Source organism: Leptodactylus fuscus, chromosome 8, assembly GCF_031893055.1.
Source record: "Leptodactylus fuscus isolate aLepFus1 chromosome 8, aLepFus1.hap2, whole genome shotgun sequence".
Classification (NCBI taxonomy): Eukaryota; Metazoa; Chordata; class Amphibia; order Anura; family Leptodactylidae; genus Leptodactylus; species Leptodactylus fuscus.
Window position 1 is genome coordinate 40,004,481 of NC_134272.1, and position 22,431 is coordinate 40,026,911.

At 44.2% G+C, this 22,431-nt stretch overlaps 1 protein-coding gene across 1 annotated transcript in view; it reads left to right on the top strand.

Moving 5' to 3' along the window:
- Window positions 1–333: 333 nt before the first annotated feature.
- The window catches only part of OSGEPL1 (O-sialoglycoprotein endopeptidase like 1), a 66,292-nt gene continuing 44,194 nt past the window's right edge, over window positions 334–22,431 (top strand). Inside the window, exons 1-3 of the mRNA XM_075285155.1 lie at window positions 334–409; window positions 7,767–7,982; window positions 19,747–20,134. Of these exons, the coding sequence (XP_075141256.1) occupies window positions 7,783–7,982; window positions 19,747–20,134 (588 nt within the window). The 5' untranslated portion in view covers window positions 334–409; window positions 7,767–7,782. The remainder of the gene's footprint in view (window positions 410–7,766; window positions 7,983–19,746; window positions 20,135–22,431) is intronic.

Here is a 22,431-nt window from a genome sequence, read left to right on the forward strand (position 1 = left end):
ACAAAGTAGCTGGCGCATAGTAAGGATGATATGATTTGTGATATTAATTTCTTAAGCAAATTTTACTGGTCCAAGATAAATAACTAAAACGTGAAGGCTACTACATGGCTCCACCACATGTACTTCTGCTGTAATCGCTCACATCACAGCTTTACATCATTCATGCTCTTGCAGCACCTCACATATGTTACACTCTGCGTTGGAAGAAGTCCTATTACAACGCCGAGTGCAAGCAGAAAAGAGCCACGTTTGAAGTGAGGCCGTAAAGTGAGCTTTCTCGGGTTACTCGTTTAGCGCATGCGCTGTCCTCTGTGACCTTTTATGAGGGAGTTGAGAAGCGCGGGCGCTCGAGACGCAAACTGCGCACGCTCAGGTACAAGTGAAAAGCGATCTCGAAAGTGAAACTAAGGTAATAAAGGGTTATATAAATCAATATTCTTTGTCTCGTAACCGTGTCCGTGTAGTGAAAGGGATAAACCGTAAAGGCAAATACAATACTAATGGTGGGAGGATTAGCACACGAGTCTTTGGAGTAAATGGAAGATTTTTAATGGAGTTTAAAAATGCAGCAATTCGCTCTTTGCCAGCAGGGGGCGTGGCTAGTTACATGTAGAGATTATGGCTGTGGATACTCGCAGTGATGTGGGGTGATTGCTGCTGTTACTACTGGGGATTGGAAGAAGAGGACACGATAGGAGGAACACTTTATATTACATGTAATAAACTTATAGGGCTCAGCAGACAGCTATAGACAGTGTATGATCAGTTTATAGTAAGTGGTAAAAAATACCAAATGTAGGCTGAGGCCCTATGTTGCAGAGTCACAGCCTTTTTTTTATGTACATTTGGTGCATTTTGAGCAAAAGCAAAGAATAGCTACAAAAGCAATGGGGAATATGAAGGAAGTAGGTATAAATATACTTTTTCCTCAATCTACTCCTGGATTTGGCTCAAATAATCTACAATAAACTGCATTTCTGCAACATGAGGCCTCAGCCTTAGGCTAGGTTCACACTACTGTTACTTAAAGAGGATCTTTCACCGATTTGAGCACAGGCAGTTCTATATACTGCTGGAAAGCTGACAGTGCGCTGAATTCAGCGCACTATCTGCTTTCCCGATCTGTTCCCCGGGTAAATAGCTATCGGTCCCGGTACCGTAGCTCTTTACAGTCAGACGGGCGTTCCTGACAGTCTGTCAGGTACGTCCTTCTCCCCAGCAGCGCCTATCGCGCTGTACAGTGTCAGCGGGGAGGAACGCCCCCTCCCTCTGCTCACATTACTCGTCCATAGACGAGTATTATCAGGAGGGGAGGGGGGAGTTCCTCCCCGCTCACACCATACAGCACGATAGGCGCTGCTGGGGAGAAGGACGTACCTGACAGACTGTCAGGAACGCCGTTCTGACTGTAAAGAGCTACGGGACCGATAGCTCTTTACTCGGGGCACAGATCGAGAAAGCCAACAGTGCGCTGAATTCAGCGCACTGTCCGCTTTCCAGCAGTATATAGAACGGTCTGTGCCCAAATCAGTGAAGGGTCCTCTTTAAAGGGTTGTCCAGGCATAAATGGACAACCCTTTTAACATTTAAATCATCTGGGGGCCATGGGGAAAAAAAAGCGTACTCGCCTTTCACCGTTGCCCCGGTATCCTCCCGCGCCTCCCAGTTCTTTTGCGCTGGCGGTGTTTTCCGGGGTTCCGCTGAAGCCACTGATTGGCCTCAGCGGTCATGTGAACAGTCAGCAGAACACCAGAAGAGCCCCAGTAGACGCTGCTGAAGCAGAAAAACAGGGACACGCGGGAGGACACCGGAGCAATGGGAACAGGTGAGTTTGGATTTTTAAACTTTTTCCACTGCCCCCAGCTGATTTAAACGTTAAAAGGGTTGTTCATTTTAATGTTTAATGTTCGTTGCTCTCATTCTGACAGGATGAGAGCAATTTATTATTTTATTATTGTTTATATAGCACCATTAATTCTATGGTGCTTTACATTTGGGGGTTTACATACAATACACAAAATATACAGGTAGATGTAATACTAACAATGACCGACTGGCACAGTGGGGTAGAGGGCCCCTGCCCGTGAGGACTTACAATCTATGAGGAAGGGGGATAGAGACAGAAGGAGAGGGTGGAGACAGTTCAGATGGTGGTGTGGTGCTAGTGTTATTGGAGGTTGTAATCCTTCCTGAATAGGTGAGTCTTCAGTTCCTTTTTGAAGCCTGTGATTCTGAGGGTCAGTCTTATGTTTCTTGGTAAGGAGTTCCAGAGTACGGGGGATGCACGGGAGAAATCTTGGAGACGGTTGTGTGAGGAGCGGATGAGAGCGGAGTAGGAGGTCATTGGAGGATCTGAGGTTACGTGTAAGCAGGTAGCGGGAGATTAGTTCAGAGATATATGGAGGGGACAGGTTGTGGATGGCTTTGTATGGTCACGTTAGTAGCTTGAACTCAATTCGCTGGGCTATGGGTAGCCAGTGGAAGGACTGGCAGAGGGGAGCAGCCGATCAAGATCGGGGGGTGAGGTGAATTTACGCTTTACGAGCGCTCCCATTGAAGTGAATGGGAAGTGTTCGGGAGCCTTCCGCAGCGCTCGCATGTACAGCTGTGAATGAGGATTTTTACAAGCCCAGCGTTACTCCATGTGAAGGCAGCCTTAGGGTGCATTCACACTACATAACGCCAGCGTGTATCACAGCCGTACACGCCAGCGTTACAGCAGGGCTGCCGGACACTTCCAATTCATTTCGTGCACGGCATGAGCAGAGCTTACCGTATACGCCGGCACTTCCCATTCACTTCAATGGGACTGCTCACAGTGAAAGAAGCAGCCCATTCATTTCTATGGGGAGTGCTCGCATGCCGACTCCCATAGTAATGAATTGGAAGTGTCCGGCAGCCCTGCTGTAACGCCGGCGTGTACGGCTGTGATACACGCTGGCGTTACGTAGTGTGAATGCACCCTTAGATTGCACAAATGACCTAAGCACTTACATTTATACAACCCAAGGTTTGTAAGATGCTCATCAGGTGTGAATATATGCAAACAGAATCAAGCCAGAATCAAAGACAAGGAAGTGGGCACAGCAGGGTGTACAGACAGAGGTATCACAACTAATATAATAGCTACAAAGTGGTTATAGACATACCAACAGAATGAATGATAATAGCAGGCAGGAATACAGTTATGCTGGAAGCAGGAGTGAGGTTGAAGTGGCAGAGTTGATTGTAGCAGGAGTTAGATGTTGTGTTCATGAGGTAGAGACATACCTGTGGATGGAGCAGGATTAGCTGACAAAAATGGATGGTGGATGCCAGTCTACTTCCATTGTGGCCTAATTCTGATAACCACACTTAGATTTCACAAATGACCAATAGATATGGAATGACAGTGGCCACTCCGTTTAGTGTACATCTGCATTGATCACAATGTAAAAAATTGACAGAAACTTCCGTATGCCATGGTTTTTTACTTTTCTGAAGAAAGAAAAAGCTGTGCATGCAGAACTTTTTCTTCCATAACAAAATATTAAATACAGCACCTGTCATGCTTACTTTAAGGTCAGTGAGAACAAACAGACAGAGGGTGCTCAGTTTTTGTCCATTACCCTCTGTGAACACACAGAGTTTTTTGGTCAGGAATCTGCCTCAAAAAACATTTCACCATACAGTCCTATGTAACCTACTTTTTTTTTTTTTCTGCCGCCAGCAGATAAATCCACTAGTGATGAAAAAAGAGTGAAAAAGAAGCAACATGTCCATTCTTCAGGCGTTTTCCGCCTGAAAAATTCAATGTAAGGGCTAGTTCACACGTAAAAACCGCCTGGCTTATTTTGGTCCCAAAAAAAAAACGCTTCCTAATTAGGAAGCAGTTTTTTGACCTTGAGGCATTTTTTGGAGCATTTTCTGGAGCAGTTTTTGGTAAAAACTGCTTCAGAAAACGCCAAGTGGTTTTCCCCTCTCCTAAAGTGAATGGACTGTAAAAAAAAATGCTAGGTGTTTTCAGTCACGTTTTTTGCCTCCCATTCACTTCTATTGCTTTCCTCAGGCGGAATCCCCCTGAAGAAAGGTCATGTTGAATCTTTTTTCTGCTAGCAGCAAAAAACTGCTAGCAGAAAAAAAAAAGCTAGCAGTCTCCATAGACCATCATTGTATGGAGGCAGATTTTGAGGCAAAATCTGTTGTCAAAATGTGCCTCATTGACCCCATGTGAACTAGCCCTAAGTCAATGGTGGAAAAACTGCTAGCGTTGTATCTGAGGTTTTTTTTGAGGCGTTTTTGACTAAAATTTTCCACCACCCATTGACTTGCATTGATTTTTTCAGGTGGAAAATGCTTCAAAAAATGCTTCAGGAAACGCCTCAAAAAAACCGCCTCAGAAATTTTCTTGAGGGAATTTTTCCTGACCAAATTCCTGACCAAAAAACTCTGTGAACACAGCCTTAGGTCGGGGGGCCACGAGACGTAAACGCCGAGATGCTGCGGGAAAAATCGCGGCGTTGTACAATGCAGGCAAACTGGATGGGATTCATGCGAATCCCATCCCCACTTTGCGAAAGAAATTTGCAAAGCCGTTGCGGCATGTCAATTATATCTACAGAAACGGCGGCGGCTTTCTCGTAGATATAATATTAAGAGAAAGTCCACGGAGGAAAACTCTGTGAAATCTCTCTTCAAAACGCTGCAGAAAGAACCGCAATGCGATCACGCAGCGTTCTTCCCGCAGCGCTTTATCACTGCGTTTACGGACCGTGGGGCCTTAGCCTTATAGTTAATGTCCGCTGTTGGCATCCTGTGACCGTTGACAGCAATGGAAATTAACCCCTTAGGGTTAGTTCATGTGGTAGTTTTTTGGTCCGTATTTTGACGCGGGAAGCCACTTCAGAATCTGGACCAAAATGCACCTGTCGTGGCCTCCGACAGTTGCGGCTTTCCACTCTGAATTAGGCCCAAATGAATGGGCTTAGTCCTGAATAAGCCTGAAGAAAGGGCAGTTTGCTTATTTTCTCCACGAGTGGGAACAAACCGCTCGCGTAAAAAAGGAAATGACCAGCTCCCATTGATTTCAATGGGAGGTGGTTTTTTGAGCAGGATTTTGACGCGGTTTCTGCCTCATTAATACTCAACAACTTTTTTCATATTTTCCTTCTCTGCCTTCCAAAATTCATAACTATTTTATTTTTCTATCGACATTGCTATGTGAGGACTTATTCTTTGCATGAAGAGTTCTACGGCACAATTTTGAGGTACATATAATGTTTTGATTAGATTTTATGAATGTTTTTGGGGTCCTTGTTAAAAAAAACCCGCAATTTTATCATAATTTTTTGGCATTTTGTTTTTACGACGTACACTCTGCGTTAAAAATGACATGTCAACTTTGTCTGGTCATTACTTTTACGGCAATACCATATGTACCGTATTTTTCGGACTATAAGACGCAGGTTTTAGAGGAGGAAAATAGGGAAAAAAAATTTTGAAGCAAAAAATGGTAAAATATTTAATATATGGGAGTTGTAGTTTTGCAACAGCTGCAAGGCCACATTGACAGGTGACCCTGCAGCTGTACGGGGATGCATAGAGTGTTTTTTTTTGTGGGGCCAGCTGTACTTTTTAGTTATACCATTTTGGGGAATATCTATTGCTTAGATCACCTTTTATTGAAAAAAAACCCGGTGGTTTATGATATATATATAATTTTTTTTTTCTAGGGACAGGAGGTGATTTAGAACTTTTATTTATATTTTTAAAGCTTTTTTTTTTTTTTTTTACTATTTTATTCCCCCCCGGGGGCTTGAACCTGCGGTCACTTGATTGCAAGTCCCATAGACGGCAATACAACTGTATTGCCGTCTATGGGACATTCTGTCTATTAGTATTACGGCTGGTCACAGAGACCAGCCGCAATACTTATACAGCAGTGACAGGCCTGGGAGCCTCATTAGGCTCCCGGCTGTCACCCGAACAGGTCGGCTCCTGCGATATCGCCGCGCAGGAGCCGGCCTGCAACTCTACAGGTACGGGGCCGGTGGGGACCGGTCCCGGGGGAGAAGGGGCCACCGATACTGACCCGGCATCCGCTGTACTAGAGAGGCGGATGCCGGGGAGGGATAGACGCCGGGGCCTGAGACATCGCTGCCCTGCCCTGAATGAAGCCAGCGGCGGGGGGACGGAGGAGCTGAATAGCATCACTCCTCCCGCTGCTGGCTTCAGGCAGGGCAGAGGAGCGCAGCGATGTCTCAGGCCCCGGCGTCTATCCCTTTCCGGCTTCCGCCTCTCTAGTACAGCGGGTGCCAGGCGCCACATTCAGACTATAAGACGCACCCTTCTTTTCCCCCCAAATTTGGGGGAAAAAAAGTGCGTCTTATAGTCCGAAAAATACGGTATATTAGTTTTATGAGGCTTTACCGCTTTTACAGATAAGTCACTTTTTAAAATGAACGATTTTCAGGGGTTCACCGTATTCTGATGCCTATAATTTATTTACAGTTTTTTTTTTTTTTTGTTTTTTTTTTATGGAGATATGTAAAGCTAGGTGCACATCTACGTTTGAGTCTACATAGTAGTCTGCGCTGCAAAGAAAAGTCCACCTTTTTTAGCTCTACCCATACGTACCCAAACGATGGAGGGACGAACACTTGTGTGAACCTAGCGTAAGGGCTCTTTATTTGCGGGACATATTGATGTTTTTATTGTTACCAATGTTTGGTATGTATGACTTTTTGATCTCTTTTTATTGCTATTTTTTGGGGGAAATTAGGTGATATATATATATATATATATATATATATATATATATATATATATATATATATTTTAATGGCGCTCACAGTACAGGATAGATAATGCAATTTTTAGATAGTGGTGACTAATAGGCATATGGGGAAACCTAACATGGTTGTTTATTTTTAAAGAGGACCTTTCACCACTTGGGGCACATGCGGTTTTATATACCGCTAGAAAGCCGACAGTGCGCTGAATTCACAGTACAGCGCTATAGACGCTGCTGTGAGGAAGGTCGTTCCCAATCCTCCAAAATCTGTCTCGTGCTTAGATATAGTAGTAAAGATTTCCCTTCCTTTTCATCCCTGTGATGCAATTTTTTAAAAACTAAAGGGCAAACAAAGATGTGCAAGTCTTTCACTGCTGAAAATTAGTCAGCATGAGAATAAGGTGATAATAAATGTAGAATATGTAGAATTTATGTAGAATAAATGTACTAAGTTTATTTTAGGAGTAAAACAATTTAATTGCTGCAGTTAAAGCTGGACTTAGAGCTGTTTAAAGTGACTGTTTCCTCTGCAGTCTCCCTGAAGTATCTTGCAGGGGGTAAATGTTAATGCACTTTGCTCAAACGCTGAATAGGATTTGTTCAGAATTCATAACTGCAGGAGGGCCGGGGGTTAACTCACTTAATATTTGTGATTGGTAGACTGTCATGTATAAGTTTACTTACAGAAATAACTGTCAATCACTGTTAGCACCATCTAACTCAATGACTATTTTTAACCATAAAATGTCAGAGATATGACCTTCTCTCACAAAACTATATATCCACTTGCTCACCTTCTCCTGGCATATAATATTCTGCCTGTGGATTATACTGCATTTTCATGGTGAGAGGTTCCCTTTAACATAAAAACTTTCCCACCTCTGAATATAAATCTGCAATTTCATAAAAGTAACCTTTTATGTGCAAAACTTATCTTGTTATGTCCTGTCCTCTAAGCTGCTGCCACTTTTGATCAGAGCATTTTTTTTTCTAGACGTCTACAGAAAAGGATGAATATAAAACTTAGCAATTTCTACAAAACTTCTTGGACACTTTGTAAACAAAATAATTCTGTACGCTCCGTGGTGAACTACCAAAGAAAAGTTCTAGGAATAGAAACAAGCTGTGATGACACTGGTGCAGCCATTGTCGATGAAAATGGTAAAATACTAGGAGAGGCTCTTGTGTCTCAAAAAGAAGTTCATTTAAAGTAAGTCACCATGCATGAATTATTGTTTTATTCTTGTAGAATTATTGTTTTATTCTTGTACTAGCTTCTGCCCGCGACTTCGTCTACGGGTTATAGTTGGGGATGACCCGCTAATAATTAGCCAAATGTGGTTGGCGGTGATCCACCTGCATCCGCGTGTCGGCTCTGCTACATCTGTGCATATGCGCAGCAGCCCCAGCTGTATGCACATGTGTATGGAGAGCAGAGCAAGCTGTGGTACCGCGCTGCCTCAGCTCGGCTACATCGGGCAATTTGGATCAAAGGGGTTGTCTTGTCTGAGTGTCCTAGCTACTTCTGTGTTAGACACGGCTGAATGGCTGCTGGTGAAATTTGACACAGTTCGCCCTCCTTCCCCCTCCCCAGCACAGTCCGAAGACCACATGCTTCTGTGTTATGCACACAAACTGCTAGTGCGCTAACTCAGCTTTGCTACATCTGCTGATTTTGAATACAGGGCTTGTGTTGTGTGAGAGTGTCTGAGCAGCTTCTGTGTTAGAAACGGCTGAACGGATGTTGCTGAAATGTACAACAGTTCTCCCCCTCCCCCATCCGAGGCAGAACAACAGATTCCCTGTCCTACTTACTGAAACTCTACGGCCGATATACTCCTCTTGTCCAGACACAGCCTGTATGTTCGGTAGTCTCCTGATCTTCTATGAGACTCCATTTTCTTCAGCTTTCACACTGTCTGGCTCCCTCCTGTTTAGCTCCGCCCCCAAATTAGTGTGTAGCTCCGTCCACCACATAGCGTGATCCTATGAAACGGCTGAAGGGCCTGTGATGATGTCATCAAAGGTCCTCAAACGTAGTGTGTGTCTAAATTCGTGCTTAACGGTTATGTAGTGACGTCATTTACTGGGATAAAAAGTAGCCTATATTTTATCTATATCTATCTATGTGCCAAATTTCAGCCTAATCCGTTCAGCCGTTTTTGCGTGATTGAGTAACAAACATCCAAGCACACAAACATACAAATTTTCACATTTATAATATTAGTAGGATGCACATTAGATTTGTGTACAGAGTTTTGTACGTATGAAATGCACAAATTAGAAAAAAAAGTACCATAACCATGACCTTACTGGTTTATTAACCCCTTAACGACCAATGACGTACCTGTATGTCATTGGTCGCATGGGAATGTATGGAAAGAGCCCAGGAGCTGGGTGGATTCCGGCTGTGTACCCAGGACCCAGCACTATCAGCTGCGATCGGTACCTGCACCGATCGAAGCTGGTAACCCTTTAGACACCTTGGTTAAACAGGAGTGCGGCATCTAAGCAGCACAGGTGCTGACATATTTCACCGATCGCTGCCCTCCTGAATGGCAGCACAGGACTGGCTATACATTTTTATTTTTATTTTTTTTAAACGTAGATTGTGAGCCCCGCATAAAGCTCACAATGTACATTTTTTCTCTATCAGTATGTCTTTGGAATATGGGATGGAAATCCATGCAAACATGGGGAGAACATACAAACTCCTTGCAGATGGTTTTTTGCCTTTGGTGGGATTTGAACACCAGGACTCCAGCACTGCAAGGCTGCAGTGCTAACCACTGAGTCACCGTGTGGCCCCTGGACTGTGGTATAAATTCTTACCTTAATCCCCATGATTGACCTTTGGTGACTGTATCACTAAGGGTTTAATGCTGCTATACAAGTGGGAATTCACATCAGGTGTTTGGCAGACAGGGAGCAGACAGGTAAGCAATGTTAATACCGATATAGTGGAGAGCAGTGAAGTGACCACTTCAATGGTCTCCCCCCAAACAGTGGCCTCTTCACTGGTCTCTGATACTGTGTGCATAAGGACCATTATTTTATGTGGAGGCAGTAATGGAGGCTAATTTTTGCATTTGCAATTAAAAAAGAAAAAAAATGGATAGTTAATAGTTAATTTGCAGTTAATTTTCATTTAATGTTAAATAGTTCCTTTCATGTCTTCCTACATGTGCGGTATTATATACTGCTTTCTAGCGGTAAGGCCCTACATAGTGAGCCACAACCAAAAAGCGCCTCAATAACTATAATGCAGTGACAAGCCTGGAACCCCTCATAAGGCTCTCAGCTGTCAGAAGAACAGGTCAGCTCCTGCAATCTTGCTGTGCAGGAGCCGACCTGCAACGACAACGGTACGCAGATAATGGGGGCCAGCCCTGGAGGCTTTTTTTTTTTTTTAAATTTGGGAGGCTCCAGACTTGCAGTGTCCTCAATCAGAGTGAAACCACTATTATATTCTGGGGTTTAGAGAGATCCCAGGGTATAATTATCAGAGACCCATCGGAGTTGAGGAAACTTAAAATACAGTGTCACTCAACTGACCTGGGCTCCGAAGCTGTTTCTAGTCAGACATCTGGAGGCCTGAAGAGGATTCTGCATTCTCTTACATTATTCAAAAACCCAGACGAGGACAAAGACCAGCACCAGAGACGAGGTGAAGGTGAGTAACACTGTTTTTTATGTTTGCTCATGTTCCATTGGCCTCTGCTAATTATAGTTTAGGGTCTGAAGAGACCCCAGGGTATAATAGCAGTTCTGGTTTGGACGTTTAAGTCCAAATGAAACTGCTGATAAAAGCTTGCAAGTACTCAGATAACCTACATGCGCAAAATCAGGTTAGTTATCCAGTCGGTGTCGGTTATTTTTTTTTAACTAATTTAACTTTACCCATATCTATTTCCTGTCTCTTCAAAACACTGTAGAGATAGGACTAATGCACCTGTCAGGACCCTAGACTGATGTAATCTCCGATCATTCTAAACCTGCATCAGCTGCAGTTTATGGCACTGAGGAAGGAATTGGCTATATGATGACCTGACTCTGAGAGAGCGTAAATTACGCGCGGTTTTTGAGAGAAGGGGGTCTGCAGGAAGCAGATTATGTTGAAGGGCAGTGGAGGAGCAGAGAGGGATTTTGGCAGAATAGATAGGGTAGAAGAGGAAGGTGGGATATCTGAGGTAACATGGTATTGTACATAATATCTACAGACAGCAGAAAGTTTGTACGGTACCCCATGCTAGAAAAACTGGTCACACTTTGATCATGTGACTTCTTGAAGAATAAGGAAAGACACTGTAAGTGGACAACTGTTACTATTGAGGGGGATGATCTTTCAGACAACATAAAAAGTAAAAAATAAAAAAATACTGGAATGTCCTTTGAAGTAAAATGTACTAAATCAGAGTATCTTTGCATTGTCTTTTTCTCGTGATTTACTTGTTCTGTTTCTATTGGTGATGAGTAGAGATGAGCAAATACTGTTCGATCGAGTAGGTATTCGATCGAATATTACGGTATTCGAGATATTCGATTCCAATCGAATACCACGCGGTAAACGCAGTGAAAATCTGAATTCCCTCCCACCTTCCCTGGTGCTTTTTTTGCACCAATAACTGTGCAGGGAAGATGGAACAGGAAGCAGGAAAACATAGGCATAAAAAAAAATGGGAAAATGTCATTGGCTGACGAAATCAGGTGACCTCCGATTTATAAGAATAGTGTCAGCCATATTCGTGTCAGATGCAGTTTGGAGTTAGATAGGGAGAGACGTGCTGAGGGCTAGAGAAGATTTAGGTTTGGAAAGGCAGGAAAAATTAAAACCAACAGCTCTTTTCAGAGCTAAACTACTTCACCAGTGTATATACACTACTAGTATATACACTAAGCTCATAAAATTTCACAAAAGCCCTTTATAGGGCTCAAATTCTCCACCAGTGATATACTCTGTATACCTGTCCCATAGGGGTGATAAGAAAGCTGTATACTGTCATCCGGTATACAAGGCAGTATATAGGCCAAATATATCTACCCTCTGTATACAAAAAATCATTAATTTGTATACAATCCATCAGTTCGTGAACTCACTCATTCCTGTATACTGTCATACTAGTATATACAGAAGTATATAGGCCCAATATATGGACCCTCTGTGCATACAAAAAAAAAGAAATTGTATACAATCCATCAGTTTGTCAACTGACTCACTCAATCACTCCTGTATACTGTCATACTAGTATATACGGCAGTATATAGGCCCAATATATCTACCCTCTGTGTATATAAAAAAAAATCCATCAGTTTGTGAACTCACTCACAAAAGAAAAAATTAACATTTGTATACATCTCAAAATGCGCAAGGCTAGCGCAAAGGGACGGGGGCGTGGAAATGTAGCTGGGGAGCAAGGTTGCGGTCAAGCTACAGCGCATGCAATGGCTACTGGTGAGGGGCAGCCGGCATCGTGCTTCTCCACAATCCCTGGCTTGATGGCTACATTAAGCTGGGTGCAGGGTACAACATTGACCAGGCCTGAGCACCAGGAACAGGTGTTGCATTGGCTAGCGGATAACGCTTCCAGCAGCTTTTCCACAAGCCAGTCATCCACTACCTCCAGTCGTTTTCCTAGCCAAGAGTCTAGCCCTCCTTCCTCCCAACATGCCCAATCTTGCCAGCAGAGTCTTCCCACCTTTGCCCCCTCACAGGAGCTGTTTTCGGGTCCTTCAACTTTCTCTCACTCTGTCCCACCACTTCACGAATCCCAAGAGCTAACACATGACTTTGTGTGTCCTGATCCCAAACACTGGATCATCCACCATATCCTGGCGATTTTGTGGTTGTGGCCCCGCAACCCGTCATCAGTGATGATAACGAGACACAGTTGCCATCAGGGCAGGCTGTTGTCAAGTGTGGTGTGCAGGAGGAGGAGCAGATTGAGGAAATGGAACAGGAGGTGGTGGACGACCTGGGCAGGGGTGATGTCTAGCGGGGAAAAGCAGCGTAGATCTGGAGGCAAGCACACCACCAAAAAAGGTGGCTACAAGCAGAGGCATGTCCAGAGGCAGAGGTCAGCTGCTTTACAGAAGCCAGGGCAGACCCAGCAAGACCCAAGATGTTCCCTGTCCTAGCCACTTGAGAAAAACTCCCCTATCCAGGCCACATTCCTCGATGGTGTGGAGATTTTTCAATGTATGCGCGGAGGATAAATTTAGTGCAGTTTGCACACTGTGCAACTCCAACCTGAGTAGGGGCTCTGAAAAGAGCAACCTTACCACCTCAGGCATGCACCATCATTTGGAAGGCAAACACTGGGCTCAGTGGGAGAGAGCAAAAGCAGGAAAATCGTCGTCCGGCGTTGCCGCCACTGCCTCTTCCACTGTGTCCAGTGCTGTCGCTGCAGTCCAGACCACCAGCCAGGACACCTCCACAGCTGCCTCTGTCATTTTGGGGACTTCACCCTCATCCTCCCCTTTTCCTGCCTCCGCTCCTTCTCCTACACCACCATGCGCCTCTTCCCAGCAACCCACCATCTCCCAGGTGTTTGAGCGCAGGCAAAAATATAGCGCAACCCACCCATATGCCCAAGCCTTAAACGTGCACATCTCCAAACTGCTAGCCCTGGAGATGTTGCCATTCAGGCTTGTGGAGACTCAGGCCTTCCGTGACCTGATGGCAGCTGCGGCACCTCGCTATGCCATCCCTAGCCGTCCCTACTTTTCCCAGTGTGCTGTCCCCTCCTTGCACCAGCACGTGTCGTAGAACATCAGGCGTGCATGTGGACAGGGATGCTACATATCACTCAAGGCACACTGGGTGAATGTAGTGGAGGCTGGGAATGGGTTGCAAAGTGGGCCGGCCTACCTCCTCTCCCCACCCAAGATTCCTGGCAGGGGTTCAGAACCACCCTCCCCCTCCTCCTCGGCTGTAACATCAACCCCAGCTGCGAGCTGGAAACGCTGCAGCACTAGCGTGGGGAGCCGTCAGCAGGCCGTGCTAAAGCTCATCAGCTTGGGGGACAGACAGCACACTGCCTCCGAGGTGAGGGATGCCATCCTCGATGAGATGGCAATATGGTTTGCACCGCTGCACATGGGCCCAGGAATGGTCGTTTGTGATAACGGCCAGAACCTGGTAGCGGCTCTGGAGCTTGCTAGACTCCAACACGTTCCATGCCTGGCCCACGTTTTCAACTTAGTGGTGTAACTGTTTTTAAAAATGTACCCCAACGTTCATGAGCTACTGGTGAAAGTGCGGCCCACTTTCGTAATTCAACAGTAGCCACTGCTAGCTTCCGAACCCTCCAGCAACGCCTACATCTGCCTGAACACTGGCTGTTGTGCGACGTCCCCACACGCTGGAACTCGACGTACCACATGTTGAGCAGGGTTTGTGAGCAGCAGAGACCCTTGATGGAGTACCATCTCCAAAACCCAAGGGTTCCTTAAAGTCAACTCCTGCAGTTTCTGCACCCTGAGTGGCCATGGATGTCAGACTTATGCAAGATCCTACGTGTCTTTGAGGAGTCCACCAAGAGGGTCAGCTGTGACGATGCACTAGTGAGCATAACCATCCCGCTCCTGTGTGTGATGTGAGAATCCCTCATCACCATCAGGGATAACGCATTGCACACTGAGGAGTCGGGGATCGGGCCAGACCCATCCCAGCAGGATAGTCAGTGCACACTCCTGTCAGCTTCTCAGCCTGTAATGACGGAGGAAGAGGAGGATGAAGTGGCAGATGAGATGATTATGACACACGAGGCTAGCAGGAAAGTTCAGTGCGTCCCATTACTTCAGCGCGGATGGGGCGAACGGGAGGAGGAAGAGGAGGAAATGGACAGTGAGCCTTCTGGTGGGGGCAGTGAAGTCATGCCAACTAACAGTCTGGCACACATGGCTGACTTCATGTTGGGCTGCTTTTCCAGTGACAAACGCATTGTCAAAATCCTGGAGAGCAACCAATACTGGATTTTTGCAATCCTCGATCCCCGGTATAAAAATAATATATTGTCTTTCATTCTTGTAGAGGGGAGGGCCAATCGCATTCATGTTTGTCACAAGCAACTTGTGCAAAATATGATGGAAATGTTTCCATCAACTCTCGTTGGCAGAAGAGAGGAGAGTTCCTCCAAGAGGCTAACAACTGCCATCTGGTCCACACCCACCAGGGGCACACTCTCCAAGGTGTGGGCCACCTTAATGGCACCTCCTCGCCAAACTACCACCACTCAAAACAAAATAAATAAATAAATTCTATTGTGACCTCGAGCGTGGTCTACTGCCTTCTATCAAACTACCACCACTGAGGGGCCTAGTGTCACCAGGAGGGACAAGTATAGGCGCATGTTGCTGGAATACCTGGCCAACCACAGCCCTGTCCTCTCCGATCTCTCTGCGCCCTACACTTATTGGGTGTCAAAGTTGGACTTGTGGTTGGAACTTGTGCTTTACGCCTTGGAGGTGCTGTCCTGCTCTGCTGCCAGCGTTCTATCGGAAAGGGTCTTTAGCGCAGCCGGTGGCATCATCACTGATAAGCGCAGCTGACAGTGCTGACCAGCTGACGCTGATCAAAATGAACTGCAACTGTATTGACCCATCATTTGCATGTCCACCAATGTCAAGCACCCCAACATGAATTTAGTTGTGTGTGCTCCAGCTCTTCAGTTACCCCTCCTTCACCATCACAGTTGAAAAACAAAATTTAAAATAACCCCATTAAGGCTCACCTCAAGGGCCCTGACAAGGCTCTATTCATCCATAGAGCAAAATATTAGGCTCCTACAATCCTAAATTCATCCCAAGAGACAAAAACTAAAACTCTGCTGTTTAAAGGCTCAATTCACCCAAAGGGCCAAAAACTAAACTCTGCTGTTTAAAGGCTCAATTCACCCAAAGGGCTAAAAACACTGCTGTTTAAAGGCTAAATTTTCCCAAGGAGCCAAAAAATAAATCTTTGCTGCTACAAGGCTCAGTTCACCCAAAGGGCCAAAAACTAAATCTCTGCTGGTTAAAGGCTCAACTCACCCAGAGGGCCAAAAACATTGCTGGTGCATGGCTCAACTCACCCAAATGGCCAAAAACACTGCTGGTGCAAGGCTCAACTCACCCAAAGGGCCAAAAAATTAAATCACTGCTGGTTAAAGGCTCAACTCACCCAAAGGGCCAAAAACACTGCTGGTGCAAGGCTCAACTCACCCAAAGGGCCAAAAACTCTGCTGTTTAAAGGCTCAGCTCGCCTCAAGGGCCAACAAATCTCTGCTGGTTAAAGGCTCAACTCACCCCATGGGCTAAAAACATTGCTGGTGCAAGACTCAACTCACCTCAAGGGCCAAAAACTTTGCTGCAACAAGGCTCAGTTCACCCAAAGGGCCAAAAACTAAAACTCTGTTGCTACAAGGCTCTACTCATCCCAAGTGCCGAAAACACTGCTGGTTAAAGGCTCAACTCCCCTCAAGGGCCAACAAATCTCTGCTGGTTAAAGGCTCAACTCACCCCAAGGGCCAAAAACACTGCCGGTTAAAGGCTCAACTCCCCTCAAGGGCCAACAAATCTATGCTGGTTAAAGGCTCAACTCACCTCAAGGGCCAAAAACACTGGTGGTGCAAGTCTCAACTCACCCCAAGGGCCAAAAACATTGCTGGTTATAGGCTCAATCCACCCAAAGGGCCTAACATTCTGCTGGTGCAATGCTCAACTCTATTAAAGGTGCAGTGGCTTCTTCCCAAACCGAGGGTGATTCCTTTCGGTAAGATCTGATGGCTGTTTCCAGCCCTGATTATCCTGGCTGATCTTGTTCAGTAATGAGGCCAGCTCAGCATGAGGATCTTCTACGTTAGGTTGTCCATGCCCACTAATGTGCATGAAGACTCTCACAGTAAATGTTCTTATTTTTCTCCAATTCAATCTGTGAAGGAACTGCTCTGAAAGATGGCCTAGGCACTGCTGCAATGGCAATCACTGGCTTTTCCTGTTCTGGTTCCAAAGAATCTTGTGTCTTACTTGAAGAAGAGACAATCTTAGTCTGACTGCTGGTTGCTTGTGCTGCAGCGTTTGGAGTTGGGTCTGTCAGCCTTGTGATGAACTCCTCATTCTGGATCCCATTACTTTCAACAGTCTCTAAAGTCTTTCGACACTTTGAATTTTGTTTAGTTCTAAACGACTCTGTGTTTAGATTTGGCTCAGTTGCAGCTACAGAAAAATGCCTTGGAAGGCAAGGTTTCCTTTAGTGGCTCCATCTCAGCAGCATGATGATGATGATGATGATGATGAACCTTGGTTAAATCTGATGTCGGAAGGGAAAGTGGTTTCTGATTCTAAAGTACTGGAGCATGTTGTTTGGACTATTAACACCTGATCAGAAGCCTGTAGAGGTAATGTAGAGTCTGATATAGAGGAACATTACCGGTAGTAGTGGTTGCAGCCAATTCTCCACCTTTGCGGTCCTCCAAATAAAAGTTACCCCCAGAACTTGATTCCAAAATGTTATCAATTTCACAATCAAAATCAAGGTCAATGTCTGGGTCCTCAGTCCAATCCACTGCATCAATCCCACACAATGAGAGTGATGGTTGTGGAACCACCGCTTTAGGGCTAACAATTTTAAAGGGGCTAACACTCTGCTGCTGCAAGGCTCAACTCACCCAAAGAGCCAACAAATCTCTGCTGGTTAAAGGCTCAACTCACCCAAAGGGCAAAAAAACCATGCTGGTGCAAGGCACAACTCACTTAAAGGGCCTAACACTCCACTGGTGCAAGGCTGAACTAACTTAAAGGGCCTAAAGCTATGCTGGTAAAAGGCTTAAGTCACCTCGAGGGCCTCAATCTCTGCTGGTAGCTCAGCTTAAGGGCCTCTAACTTAATTTGGAAAGGCTAACGCGAAGGGCCAGAAAAGTAATTTTTGGAGGTCTCACCTCATCACACACACAGAAGCAATGACAGTTAAGGGTGGGGGCTGTTGGATTTCCCTTTGCCTATGCCATCTATGGTTGTCATGGGCAACATGATTTAAAGGGGTGCATGCTAATGTTTCTTTAGCTTTAAATTTGTGTTTCTGTCCATACTATTTTGGCAGAAAGAAGGTTTCCAAGTATTTTTCCACTTTCCATATTTAGTTTGGAGTGTCTAGTTGATAGGCTGTGATAGTGGGGTAATCCTGGGACTTGGGCGTGTTTGATGCCCCCAGACATGCTTCCCCTGCTGTCCCAGTTGCATTCCAGAGGTGTTGGCATCATTTCCTGGGGTGTCATTGTGGACTTGGTGTCTCTCCTTAGTCAAATTTGGGTTTCCCCTGAAACGAGCATTTTTCCCCCATAGACTATAATGGGATTCGATATTCGGTCGAATAGCCAAATATTGAGGGGCTACTCGAAACGAATATCGAATATTTCACTACTCGCTCATCTCTAGTTATGAGTAATACTTTTTGTACCATATCATTATAAATACATATTGTTTCAGTAATTTAAATGTTTAGATCAAATTGTTTGAAATATAGTAGTCTAAAAACTCACATTACATTATTACAGATTTTGAAAACTGATGACTTAGGGGGCGTTCACACTACCGTCAGTGTCCGACAGGTAGTGTCCGCTCCTAGTGTCCGTTCAAAATCTCGCACGGAGATTAGGAGCGGACACTAGCTGTGTCCGTGACACTTTTCATTAATTTAAATGGCGATCGTGTGCGTTCTTTTGCACTCTGTGCCTGTCCTTAGCTGTCCGTTTGTAAAGATGTCCGACTTTTCAAGCGGACAGCAAAAACCTACATGTCGGGCTTTGCTGTCCGCTTGAAAAGTCGGACATGTTTACAAACGGACAGCTAAGGACAGGCACGGAGTGCAAAAGAACGCACCCAATCGCCAGTTAAATGAATGAAAAGTGTCACGGACACAGCTAGTGTCCGCTTCTAATGTCCGTGCGAGATTTTGAACGGCCACTAGGAGCAGACACTGTCGGACACTGTCGGTAGTGTGAACGCTCCCTTATCTATAGGAAAGGACATCTATTTTACACCATACATTGCAATTGTAGCACCAAGAAGGGAAAGTCTTAGAGTTATGGAAATTACAAGATTGATGGGAATGTTAATGATATGCAAATGAAAAAATAAGGGAACAAAATTTTAAAAAATCTTGATTTATTCCGAATCAAGTATGCGTGTAGAAATACAAGCATTTACAATGCTTATCAGTGAAGTTCGTAATAGTTGACTGAGAAATGCTGTTCCACTTTGAATTCACTTGAGCATGCAAATCATTAAGATTGGCTGCTGACCTTTGCAACTGCTGACCAATGAAGTCCCAGAAGTGGCACAAGTCCAAATATGCTGCAGGCCATGGTAGGCCACACAGGCTGCTCACAGTAGTATGAGCAACATGAGACCTGGAATTGTCCTTATGAAAAATGGCTCTTTGCACACTTTGGAGAACTGGCCCTCTCATAAGCCACTGTCTAGAGCTAGGTGCTTGAAAATCTGGTCATTTACAGACCTTAGGTATATCTGCTACTTCGTCAGGTTGTCCTTCTTGATGGAGCAGTTTCATTGTTGAAAATTGTACATTGGTAGGGGTCAGACTACTGGTATCTGCAAATCAGTTTCAAATGGGACAACCGCTACAGTATTCACTACGGCCACAAAGTATAGCAATTTAGCATTCCACTTCTCTATGGCATGGGGAAACTACTGATATGAGGGCAGACAGACCTCGATTGATGTCCTATACTATAGATAGGACATACATTTTAAAATCTGGATAACACCTTTAGAGATTTCAGCTATGTTAAAGTTTTATATATTTTTTTTTTATTCCTCAATTAAAAGTTTTATTAGTTTTGAAAACAATATACAAGGGAAACTGGTAACAGATATAAAATTACAGTTATTATTATTTATTATTATTAATAATAATATTTGTATTATTATTATATTATCTGCTTGTTTTGCTATTTAAAAATTGTATTCTGTTGCAGAACTGGAGGCATTATACCAAGTGTGGCACAACAACTTCATAAAGATAATATTGATAGAGTTGTTAATGAAGCCATTCTGTCTAGTGGAATATCCCTGCATGACGTTTCGGCCATTGCCACAACAGTGAAGCCTGGACTCGCATTAAGTCTTGGAGTTGGTCTTTCATACAGCTTAAACTTGGTTAAACGTTATAACAAACCCTTTATCCCAATACATCATATGGAAGCACATGCATTAACTGTTCGATTATTACACCAAGTGGAATTTCCTTTTTTGGTGCTTTTAATTTCAGGAGGCCATTGTCTCTTATCTGTAGCTAATGGTATTTCAGACTTTTTACTGCTTGGACAGTCACTGGATGAATCACCAGGGGAAGCCTTGGACAAGGTAATGTCATTCGCTTTCCTGTTTGATAACAATGTTTTAATGATAATAATGTTTTTTTAATGTGATCTGCAGTTTTTGTTTTATTTCTGCAATTCCTTCATTGGGACACTTTATACACAGTATCATGTACTCTACATTGGAGGATGTACATGAAAATGTTCCAGAAATGTTATAGTTCTGCTTGATGACAAGATGTCTGTTCAAGTCATTTTTTGCTTTTCCATGTAAACGTGTCAATCTCCGGTTCTGCTGCTCCGCTCTTTTCTTTTGCCAGAAGTTCACACCAACTGTGACGTCATGTGTCCCTTTCCTTTAGGCCAACCAGCGACCTAAGGAAAGATTATGGGACATCACAGTTAGTGAAGTTCCGTGTCCTTTGCTGATTCCACTGATTGGTCTCAGCAGTCACGTGTAGTGGGTACTGTTGTGCATAAACCTACTATTTAGTCACAAGCAGAAACTGTTGCAATCGGCCCTGACATACATGAAGACTAATTTTGAAATAGTTTTGTTTACTGATGTGTGCTGTGCAACCCTGGATGATCCAGAGGGATGGAGCAGCAGATGGTTTGTGGAGGCCACTATGTCTCAGCAAGGCAACATCAGCAAGGAGGTAATGGAGTCATGCTTTGGACTGGAATCATGGGGAGAGAGCTGGATGAACCCTTCAGGTTCCCTGAAGGTGTAATAATAACCTCTGCAAAATATATACAGTTTCTGAATGATCACTTTCTTCCATGGTACAAAAGAAGAACCGTGCTTTCTATAGCAAAATCATATTCATACATGACAATCCACCATCTCAGTAAGCAAAGAATATCTCATTGGCTTCTATGGGCATTAAAGGGGTTGTCTGGGATAAAATGAAATTCCTACACTAATCTAAACACCTTCCCCCCTGCCTACTTTCTAAACATTAGCAAAAATTTATAGTTACCTATATTCTTGTGGTGGTCATGTGACCGTCTGAGGCACATTTTCTGATTATCCAGTGATGATCTGTTTCCTCGCTTCCGGAAAAAGAATGTCACCAATACTCCCCCACCTCCTACCACCCCATCATACTTGCGTATCTTCCTCTGCAGACTTTCCTTCTGGGACAGCTACTTTTCTTCTTTGTTTCCCTAAAATGATGATATAGTCTACAGCGCTACATCGGAATATATTACGAGTGTAATCCTAGCTGCAGTATATTTTAACATAAGATCCTTTAATAGTCCCACCATGGGAAAATTCAGTGTGTTACAGCAGCATGGATAATGCATTAATATATTTCAAGAAAGAACACATACAAGCTCAGAATACCAGATAGAAAAGATACTAGGAATCATAGCAATTTAGAAGAAAAAGAAGGACTCAGGATCATTTAGTTCTCTGTGCGGAGTGTTCTTCGTTTAGCCTGATGTTGATTATACAGCCTGACCGCAGTTGGTAGGAAGGACCTCCGATAATACTCTCTCACACTTGGGATGATGCATTCGGTCACCGACAGTACTGCCCAGTGCTATCACTGTCTCATGCATGGGATGGGAGTTGTTCTCCAGCATGGAGCTCACCATGGACAGTATCCTTCTGTCACCGACCAATCCTGAGTATAGTTGGACAAGACTTAAAACACCTCCTTGTCTTGGCCCACTTTTTGTCTTTTGGTTACCGGGAGAGGTCGAATATTAAACACACTGTCCAAGTGACATTAGTGACGTGGATATGTGTCTGGGTTTTAAATTATCATAAAGTTCAATTTCATATATATTTTAATTATCTACTTGATCTTTGCCATTTTTCTTGATATTATTACTTTTCTATTTAACCTTTAGTGGAGTCTTCATTTGCATCAACCATTTAGGAAAATCATAGAAAAATATTATTTGAATAATAATTTGGAATACGGTATAAGAGACTGCTTCTTGTAATTCTGAAAGATGTATGGATCTGCCCATCTGCAACCTGTGGATATTATCCCTGATGTAGGAAACTGAACCTTAATGTTAGCAAGTAGTGCTTCCTTTTATGGCAAAACACGAGGGAAAGATTATATCAACTTGTATAATTAAATCTCTAGCATACTTTAGGTACGATTTCCATACTTCCATTTCTTCGCAAAACACCAGGTGCTCCTCCTACCAGCCGAGGAACAGATTTGCGTAAGTTGGGGCTGCAGGACTCCCCATCGCGGCCCCCCTCAGCTGGTGGAAGACGCGCCCGCCAAAGACGAAGTAGTTCCGGGTGAGCACGAATTCAAGTAATTGTAACATGAAGTCACTGTGTTCGGCCAAGGGATTCTCTTTTATCAAGAT